Raw genomic sequence first — 10,817 nt, 5'->3', positions numbered from 1 at the left:
CTACTTTATAGCTTTGCAAGTAATGATAGTTTCCTGGGTGGCACTAAAAAAGGAAATGTGAGCAGTAAGGGATTTAATACTGTCACTTTAACAGAGAACTGAGTGCTGCTCCTATCATGTGCCAGCAATGCCCCTCTGCTATGTACATTGGCCAAAAAGGACAGTCTCTATGCAAAAACCAGTTGGAGAGCATTTCAATCTCTCTGGACACTCAATAACAGACTTAAAAGTGGCCATTCTTCAACAAAAAAACTTCAAAAACAGACTTCAACGAGAAACTGCAGAGCTGGAATTAATTTGCAAACTGGACACCATCAAATTAGGCCTGAATAAAGACTCGGAACGGCTGGGTCACTACAAAAAGTAATTTTCTCTCTGTGGATATTCATCCCTTCTTGTCAGCTGTTGGGAATGGGCCACATCCACCCTGATTGAATTGGCCTTGTTAGCACTGACCTCCCCACTTGGTAAGGCAACTCCCATCTTTTCATGTGCTGTATATTTATACCTGCCGACTGTATTTTTCACTCCATGCATCCAGTGAAGTGGGTTATAGCCCATGAAAGCTTATGCTCAAATAAATTTGTTCGTCTCTAAGGTGCCACAAGGACTCCTCGTTTTTTCTTCTGTATTTGTGTATGTTAAACACCCCTCACTTGGAAGTCCTGGGTAGGGAGAAGAATACAAAGGGTATGTGCTATATCAAAAGAGGCGTATGTACTGGAAGCATTTGCACAAGGAAACTTGTGAAGAGAAAATTTCAGGAATGGTAAGGTCACTCAGGTTAAAAGCTGCAAAGAAAACAGGCCTGTTCATGTAATGTTTTTTACTAGACTGTGGAGGAAGTCGCTAAGCCAGCCCAGGTAAGAGTGGAGCGGGTTTTTTGGTTTATTTTTGTTGTTGTTTGATGGCAGCCAAATAACGTATGGATTCGTTCAGATCTACCCCTTGATCGTGTTCAGCTAAATCTTTTAAATATTTTATTTTAGGGACAGGAGAACTACTCCTCTCTCTTTGCAGCTCTAATGTAATTAGTTTCAAGTGGAGATTATGATCCTGCCCAATTAATTTAAACAGTGGATTTCCCGCTTGGCTTTCCAAGAGAAAAGGTAGCAGTTATAGATCATAGGCACTCTCTATTTAGAGTAGATGTTTACTGCAAAAGGTAGGTCTTCTTCAAAAGACTGAATTAAGGAAGTGTGAAGGATTTCCCTTTTGCCACAGAAAGCCAAACAGATCCTGTTCTTCCAGAAATAATTAAAAGGTTTTCCAGTCAAAGATTTGTCAGTTTATATTTATAATGTGACAAGCAGTGAAACTTCTCTTGGACATTGTTACTAGAGGTACTTCAATGAGAATGTTTAGTGGAAAGGAAATTGTAGCAACATTAAATCAGTAAATGATACAGTAAGTGCTCCTATTCCTTATCAGTCACCTCTGAGCAGGCTTGGACACAATGGGATTCTCACGGTAATCCAATATTCAACAGGAAAATATTAATGTTTTAGAAGTATCAAGTAATCCTCAGTATCCCTGTAAGAGGGCCTTCATCATAATTCAGCCAAGCATTATTCGCAGTGTACAGATGGGAAGACTGTAGCACAGCGCTTTAGGGACTTGTCCCTATCTCTAAGAAGCTAGGACTAGAAGCCAAGATGAGTCAACCTATAGTTCTCTGTTCTAACCTCTAAAACATGCATTGTACTTTAATTTGAAAGCGCTGGTCATTCTTAATCTACCCCTGTTTAAAGTTTGGTTTGAAGGGATCTGTGTAATGCTCATGGAGGCAGCCTATCTATTAAAAGGGAGAGTGCACAAGGCTATCTGTGAAAGGTTTTTAATCACTTTTTCAGCCTCAGCTATGTTTCATTTGGCAGATTCATCTAAAGTGCAGATTGAATAAGTATCTTAGCAATAAATTCTAGCACATAAGTGTGAACTGACCCATAGCTAGGGTGACCATATTTCCCTATGCTGAATATGGGACATGTGGTAAAACTACTTGTATTCAAGCAAGTTCAATGGCAAACAATCGGAATTATGCAGTACAAATGTTCAAATTAACATCAAATTGACTGAGCCCCTGTTAAAAAGAAATATGGCATAGTTTGATTCTTTTTATTTACCTTCTTATCTTTAAGGCTTTAGGATTCACACAGGGAGAGGTGACACACACACTCCCGTACACCTCCCTCGGACAGGGGGGGTCTGACTGACTGACCCAACCCTTCCTGCCTTGTGCTCTCGGCCCTCCATGCCTGCCTTGGCCCCTGGGATGGACCCACCTCTCCTGGTGCTGCATCTTCCCATGGCAACACGTGGAGGGGCACGCTGGGTCACATCCCCCCCCCCCCCGATTTCTGTCAGGGTTCACACCAGAATGTGGCCAGCAGCAGCCTTTTGTCACAGTGCGGGAGGGAAAGGACAGGAGCTGTTTCCAGCTGAGGGGCGGGGTCATCTCATCTCTTCTCCTCTCTCCCCCCCATCCCCGCCGGCTGGAAGCAGATTGTCCCTTCCTGCATGCACAGCTTCGAAGGGCAGCTAACATCTCCAGGTTACTGCTGGCCACCGACATAACCCAGCCACCTCCTGTCTGCCCCCCCGACCCCCAGTTACTGCACGGGCAGGAAGGGGTTAAGTCCTAAGGATGCACTGTGCACCAGAGCCCAGGGAACCTGACTGCAGGGGCTTCAGCAAACTGGGCCAGAGATGTGGCTCAGCAGGGGAGGGTGCCTACGGGACGGAGCAGTCCTGCTTTCTCTGGGGGCATGATCTGGGGGGGAGTGTGTGTAAGCCCCTGCCTGGGGGGCTGCTGTGGAGCCTGCAGGTTTTGGGACTGAACAGGCTGGAAATCGCTTCCCTTTCCCACTGTGCCAGCACTGTGTGGGGTTTTGGCACATGCTGGGCTTGGCTCCTCCTGGCCAGTGTCCTGGGCTGAAGGGTGTTGGGCTTTTCTGGGGCACCGGCCCAGCCAGAGGCAATGGCGGAAGGAAGCCTGCTGGCCAGGCTGTTGGTGAACTGAGCGCTCCGATCAAGGGCTGGTTTTCCGCACAGCACTGGGAGTGGGAAGTGCCCTGCCGGCGGGGATATGAAGAAGCTGGATGAGGTGAAGGGGTAAAGCAGGGAGAGGACTGCCAGAGGGAGAACATGTAAAGGGCCGATGGGTGGGCAGCAGAGGTGACACGTAATGGGCCACTGCCTGATCACACTCACCAGCCACTGCAGCTCATAGCAAGTGCTGGCTGGAAATGGGATGGGGAGGTGGGGCCCTGCTAGCCGAGAGCCGGCACACAGCAGGGGCTGCACTGATGAACCAGCAGGGGGAGTAGCATCTTCACCCCACCACCAGCCTTGCACACCCACCCCCGTTGTCAGCCACTGGACTCCCCCACTCACCGTTGGTGGGTGGGCGACTGGCAAGCAGGGATCTGGCAGCAGCAGGACCTGTCAGTACTAATGGGGGGTGGAGACAGAAAATATGGGACAATATGCCTATTTTTGAGAAAAAGTCGAGATAACCTGCAGGAGGGCTTAAATATGGGACTGTCCCTTTAAAAACAGGACATCTGGTCACCCTACCCATAGCTCAAACCAAGAGCACAGAACAGGAGCCTCTCCACCATTTCTTGTGAAAATAACAGCATTGCAGTTTTCAGGCCTCTCCCCCTATATTCTTAAATTCACTACTCTTTCCCTCTTCCAAAGCTTTAGCATGCAGCACCTGCAAGGCCTCTTTTTTTTTTTTTTTTTTTAAAAAGAGGAAGATAAGAAATTGCTACACTGAAGCAGTTCGGTGGCTTATTCTGTCTGGTGTCTTGCAGAACCAGCTATTTCAGAGGTTGCCCCCAGACAATTAACCTATCCATAGATAAAGTTTCTTCTTAACCTCTGCTAGTGTTTGGATTATGTACTGAAGCATGGTGGTGATCTGTCTTATTTAACTGTCAATGTTCTTATCCATATGAATGTTTAATTCTTTGAATATATCTAAACTTTTCACCTCACTGTTAGCATGTGACAGTGTGTTCCACACATCAAATATGTTCTGTTTAAAGAAGCTATTTCTTTCTACAAATGCGATATTCTACCAAAAGCTGTGGAAGCATACGGCTATTCTGGTTCAACGTAGTTGCTTCATGGCTTGAAAATGAAAGTTTTAATGTGCTGTAGTTGCCTACTGAAAGGAACCTACACTTTTCAGCAGGTCTCAGCTGATAGACATTTTTAAGTCTTTCAAAAGTATTCTACAAATCTTTACTCTTGTCTTTCAGACCTAGTTCTCAGACACCTTTTAATGTGTGCAGTATAAGAATCCACACAGACCATGAGGTTAATTGCTGAGTTTCTTTCTTTAACACAATATTACAATTCTCCTTTAGATGAGGTCACCTTTGAATGGGAAAATCCTGGCAGATGAAGCATATGGATTATCAACCATTGCAGAAAGTACATAAAATGGATCATAGGATGGTCAAGAAATCAAATCTAAGTGCTTGTCTATATATGGAAGTTTGGCATTTCTATACCAGTATAACTAGAGTGATATAATAATACTGGAACATTTTCCCATGTTGACAAGCCCTAAGAATTTACTTGCTATCAGTTCTTAACACACTGATTCTAGAAATAAGCCTCTGTTTGCCTGCAGATTATAAGTGGATTCTCTCTCAAAAGAACTATTCAGAATAACATACAGGTTGGCATCTAAATCAGAAGTTACAAGAGCCTTTATCATAATTCAGAACCCACTAGATGGAATTAGAAACCAAAACCATATATAATGAAGGAAAGATTTATTTCATTTGCATTTAATGCCACATCCAAAACAGATATAAAAATTTTAGCTGGGGGAATGAGGGGGAGAGAGAGCGCAAGAACAGATGAATCGTTACACATCAGGAAATAAAGGTTAAAAAAAATCCACAGTCACAAGGTCACATTCTTTAGTTTCAGATCTGGCAGAGGAATGTCCCATTGAAAAGGGTTAAGGGAAAGCAGAATTTCACATCCTCTCTCCTTTGCCATGAATGTGTGGGTCATGCTCATCTTCAAAGCCATTCTGAACTCTAATATTTTGAAGCAGGTTTTTCTCTTCTTTAATTTCATAAATTTGTGATTGAAAAATATATTTGCCTGACAGACCTGTTTAGAACATATCTGTGCTGCATTTAAACACCAATGGCTGGCCATTGTCTGCTGACTTTGGGCTTGCAGCACTCAGGTTTTGGGGCTATTTAATTGGGTTGTAGACATTGGTTTAGCCTCCAGCCCAGGCTCTGGGACTCTTACAGCACCATAGCCTGAGCCTGAGTCAGCTGACATGGGCCAGTCGTGGGTGTTTAATTGCTGTATAGACATACTCTAGTCCAGTAGTTCTCAAACTTAATTGCACTGCGACCCCCTTCTGACAACAAAAATTACTACATGACCCCAGGAGGGGGGACCGAAGCCTGAGCCCCGCTGCCCAGGGCTGAAGCTGAAGCCTTAGCCGTGCAATCCACGGCAGTGAGGCTTGGGCTTTGGCCCCAGGCCCCAACAAATCTAACACCAGCCCTAGCAACCCCATTAAAATGGGGTCGGGGCCCCCCCCACAATTTGGGAATCACTGCTGTAGTCTATTCTCTAAATGTATTAAAATAGTGCAAGGGCACATTAGCCACTTAGTGGAGCTCATCACAACAACTCTCACTCCAGATTAACTGAGGTCAAATTTCAGTTTAAGAAGGAAATATAATCATGCATGTTTGCAGTGCTGAGTTTAAGCATCAGGTTTTTATTTTCATAATACTCAAGTCATGTTTTTTAAAACATTCCCTCAAGGCGAAAACCTTGTACATTTTAGCCCAGATTGATGTATTTAAGAGATGTTAATCTCTTGAAAATAAGGGTTTGTTATAAAAAAAATGCTAACACCACTTATCTCTAGAGCAGGGGTGGGCAAACTTTTTGGCCAGAGTGCCACATCTGGGTATGGAAATTGTATGGTGGGCCATGAATGCTCACGAAATTGGGGGTTGGGGTGTGGGAGTGGATGAGGGCTCTAGCTGGGGCTGTGGGCTCTGGGGTGCAGGAGGGTGGGACCGAGGCGTTCGGAGGGCAGAGGGGGATCAGGGGTGGGGCATGGGAGGAGGTCAGGGGTGCAGGCTCCAGGTGGCGCTTACCTCAAGCAGCTCCTGGAAGTAGCAGCATGTCCCCCACTCTGTCTCCCCCCTCCTGCTGCCCCTGCAGCTCCCATTGGCCCCGTTTGCTGGCCTACAGGAGTTGCAGGGGTGGCGCTTGGGGCGGAGGCAGCGTGCAGAGCGGAACTGCATAGAGCAAGCCCCTGACCCTGTTTCCTGGCAGGAGCTCGAGGGCCAGATTAAAACGTCTGAAGGGCCGGATGCCCACCCCTGCTCTAGTATTAATAGCAAGTGAGACATATTTGGTTAGACTCTAAAGTATCTTTTGCTCTAAATACAAAGTGCTGGGAAATATTTTCTGTTAGAGAGATCTCTCACTAAGCTGGTGGGTAGAAGGTTGTTTATTCATAACCCTCATGCCCGCCTCCCCCATCACAAAACTGAATCCCTTAGGAACTCTCCATACAGGCATGTAGTAAGGTGGGTGCTTCATCTGTTGGACTTTCACACACACAGCATATGGTGAAATTTCACAAACACTAAATAATGTACTAGTGCAAAATAGATTCTATGGCAACTAGATCAGTTGTGCATTTACAAATCGAGCGCTGTGACACTCCACAAAATATTTTAAATATAAAACCAGACAGGTCCTTAAGGTCTTGCAACTTGAAAAGTGATACAAATCACATTATCTTTCTTTTGGGCCCAAATCTGCACTGCACTGAGGTCAATAAGAGCAGCCCTGAATCCCTTCAGAGGTTTATATCCAAAGCAGCATACCATTTCTATCTACAGACTGTAGATCAGTGCTGGTTACTCCTGGAAGAATATCTCCTTTGGATTTAACTATTTTGAACAATATTCTTGAGGCTACTATCCCCTCATAGGTTGCATCAGGTTTGTTTTGTTCTGGGAGGATTTTTGGTGCGGGGGTGGAATGGGGTTTTGTTTTCTTTTTTTAAAGATCTACCTCCCCTATTAGAGCAAGAGGCAGATCATATAAGTAGGCCTAGACTTTGTTGCGTGCATGGAATAGGTCAGCATTTTAGGGAAGGGGGGGGGAAAAGGGGAGAGAAACAAAAATAAATACTACTACACTGAGTTGCATTACCAGCCACTATTACCCTTGAAGAGGAATTCTTTGCCTTCATCAAAAGGACAGCACATCAGATTATGAGAAGGGGAGTAAAGGGTTCACTTCCTACCCCTCACCTTCTCTTGACTGATTAGAAATTAACTTTTCCTAGCTTAAGAAGGACCGTACAAGTATAGGATTGTGCTTTATAAAAAACAACACCCCTCCTCTCCCGCTCCCCCACCCACACACACCAGTTTTAGTCTCCTCTCCAATGAGGATTTGAAAGTCAGAGCTAATATTCTTACCCATGTGCCAGATAGGTTGCTTCTGATCCACTCATCTTCATTCAGGTAAAGACACTCAAAGCAGCAAATACACAGACAACAAAAACTCTAAAAACCTAAAGCGAATAGCATCAATTATTTAGAATTACAATTATCCTTCCTTATTCTATTTGTCTGCACATTCATTAGCATCTCTTCAGCTACTAAAAAGCTGCTGGAGTTCATCTTTCATCCAAAATAGCCATGCAAGGGCACAAAATGGTATAAAATTTTTTTTTTGGTCAAAGTAACTTGCTTTCAGAATTCAACCTACATTTTAATTCTGATCAATATGGGTATGAAAGGTTGCCAGCATCCTCTGCTGGCAGGAGCCGAAAAACATTCTTGGAAGAGCTTTCCTGGTATCAATTGCCATCTCTCAAATCAACAGCCCTTGTTTCATTAAGTCTAAGGTATGCCTTTACTAATGTCTACAGCTGTGCTGCTGTATTGTAGATGGCTTCCCACACTGAAAGAAGAGGTTTTTGTGTTGATGCAGTTAGTGCATCTCTAAGAGGTGGGAGCTAGGTCAACAGAAGAATTCTAGCTGCATCTATAGTGTGGGTTAGCTTGACCTCACTACGTTGCACTGGGCACAACAATTTTCACAGCCTGAGAGACGTAGCTAGGTCAGTCTAATTTTTAGGTGCAGACGAGACCTCACTAAGGTTTGTTGCGTCTCACTTTCTCATGCCTAAACAATTGTCTTCGTATATTATGTTTGTCAGGTCTTTGGGGCACACCATTTTTTTTTTCTTGCATTTGTGGAGTATCATGATCACAATGCTACATGAGTATTACACTTGGCTTTTTGCAAGTGTCTGGGAACTCCGTATCTCCTCATTTCATATCCTCTCTCATACTCTTTTTTTGCTTATTTTCTGTCTGCTTTTACTATCAGAAACTGTATCACAGATGTCTTTGCAGAAGAACCTCTCTGACTATAGCCCAGAAAATAGAGAGGACTGGAATAATTCACAACTTTCTCAGTTCACTCACTCCAACTTCTATAAGATCTTTGTATTCTCATCATTTGCGAAACACAGCCAGACAAGGCTCATGAAGCTCCTGAACTAAAAGGAGCCAACCTTTCCCTGGGGCAGAACTGGAAAAGCCAGTCACACTAAAAGCTGAACCCTATTGGCATCAATACTCTTGTTATGGTGTCTGCTTTTCCACTCTTGGATATGTCCTCTCTTTGAGGCCACTATCTTTGACTTGAACTAAATCTAGGCAAACCAAGAGATGTGTGGTAGTCTCCTGAGACTTCTCTTGTGGCTTTACAGTAGGAGGTGGCAGCATATTGAGAGCATCATCCGCAACCCTTCTCAGCAAGAACTGTGGGAGTCTCAAACCCAAGTTACTTGCATGCTGCTAAACTAATGTCCAAACCCTGCATCACCAGCAGGAGCCACAATTTAACCTCAATCATAAGGCTGCTGACAGTTAATGATCAACAATTTCACTCCAGCAGGACAGCACTTCTGAATGTCCGTCTTTAGAACATGTATATATTCATTCCATAGAGAACTGTAAAAACCACTACATTGTTTAATGTGGTGAAACTAGAGATTTAAGAGCTTCTCTCCAGCAGCTTCAACCAGAATCCCAGCTCTTTAAATAACTGCACCATGTAATACCTTCTGTATTTCGTATCTAAACTCCTACTCTGCTCATTTTACAAGTAACAGCAGCGGGTGCCATCTTACACATCCTTCCTCCACCTGTGTATTTCATATCCTGTGATACCCATCCAGTGACAGAGACTGATTATTATTGGCTAATTCTGAAATACAGCAAGGCACTCTGATGTATATTGGAGGAAATATTTATGCATGCATAATCAGGATGCAAGTCCAACCCCTTCCTACAACCACCATTCTCAGGCTGCCTATTATAGGCTGCAATGGTATCTCAATGAGACCCCCAGTGAAAGGGTCTAGTTTACAAAAGCAACAATACATAGGGATGAAGGACAAACTCCCTTCCAGTGTCTGTCATTACAAAATCTGCATTTTACTTCCATTCTTTAGTTTTCAGTGCTTTACAGAAGCATTTTTCTTCCCCACAGGAAACAATTATTTCTCTTCCTCTCCATCATATCTGAAAGTAGCATTGTATACCATAAAATTTATAAGTTAAAATCAGCAGTAATGTCCAGAGAGAATGGCAGAGAAGTCACTTTTAAAAATACCTTCTCAATCAAAGAGGAGGTAAGACCAAGGCGAGAACCTGTCACCATTTTACCTACGCACCTACTCCCTGCAAGTATCAGGGATCTGCTCCTAGAGAACACATAGTGGAGGGAAGGTGCTTGTCTGCTGCCCCTTTTAATGTGGGAGGGTAGGATCTTGGGCACAGGCAGTTTATGTCACAATTAAAGAAATTTTTAAAAAAATAGAAGATATGGTATAAACAACAGGAGGTTCAAATCATAAGGCCTGTGAGTGGTCCTGGAGCTATGCCAGCCAACACTACTGGCTACAAAAAGTAGTAGTTCTTGGCAGGCCCAGTGATGTCAGGGGATGAAATAGTTTTGTTGCCACTGATTACCACAACAGGTGGTATAGCTACCTCTTAGAAAAAGGTCTCTTAAGAAAATGGATTTTCTCCCCTAATTGAATATTAGTTGAGCTCATCCAAGGGTTCATTTTCACTGGACAGTGTCCCATTCATCTCTGGGGTCGTCTCACTACCCAAATATCCCAGGAGGATCTCACTGCGCCGCTGTGATAGCTGCAGAATGTCTTCTGCCAGCAACTGCACTGTTGTGTATCTCACATTGTCCAGGTCAAACATGTCCTTCAAATATTGCACTATCTGGTGCTGCAAAAAGAGGGGGAATGTTTATAGTAAGGAGATGTGCCCCCACCATACCCAAAGTCAAGCAGATACATGTCAGTTGCCTAGCCCTAGGAGAGTATATTCCATATGGGATTCTGCAAGTTTCCCATCAGACACACAAAGGGTCTATTTCAGACTGTACCAACTCTCTTGCTAAAGCAACCCTGTCAGTTTCCTGTGAGGTCGGAAATTTTGTTTTAGGAGACAAAGATTGACATCCCTTGAAGAAAATAGGGGAGGGAGGGAGCACAGAGCAGAGCCCCTGGAGTCAGGAATGTGATCGCACTCTGTGGTAATATTTCATGGCCATGGTGTTGTAAGCTTAACATTTAAGAAAAAAGTTCCACATTAGGCAGAGTCAAATAAGAATCTAGAAAGAACAGAGACATTTAGAATATAAAGATCAAATATGGGCCCCACATGATCTTAAGCTTCTGGCTGACCTCTGAG

The 10,817-nt window shown here is 43.9% G+C and overlaps 1 protein-coding gene across 8 annotated transcripts in view; it reads right to left on the bottom strand.

The window, feature by feature from the left end:
* Nucleotides 1-550: 550 nt before the first annotated feature.
* Nucleotides 551-10,817, bottom strand: part of MIGA2 (mitoguardin 2) — a 35,070-nt gene continuing 24,803 nt past the window's right edge. For 7 of the 8 annotated variants that reach the window (XM_043498859.1, XM_043498860.1, XM_043498856.1 and 4 more), the window contains one exon: nt 4,777-10,349. In XM_043498859.1, coding sequence (XP_043354794.1) covers nt 10,149-10,349 — 201 coding nt within the window. In that variant the 3' untranslated portion in view covers nt 4,777-10,148. Of the gene's footprint in view, nt 666-4,776; nt 10,350-10,817 lie in introns of those variants that run through there. The other variant, XM_043498861.1, reaches the window with a different exon arrangement.

This window comes from Dermochelys coriacea, chromosome 16, assembly GCF_009764565.3.
Source record: "Dermochelys coriacea isolate rDerCor1 chromosome 16, rDerCor1.pri.v4, whole genome shotgun sequence".
Classification (NCBI taxonomy): Eukaryota; Metazoa; Chordata; order Testudines; family Dermochelyidae; genus Dermochelys; species Dermochelys coriacea.
This window is presented reverse-complemented; position numbering and strand designations above follow the sequence as displayed.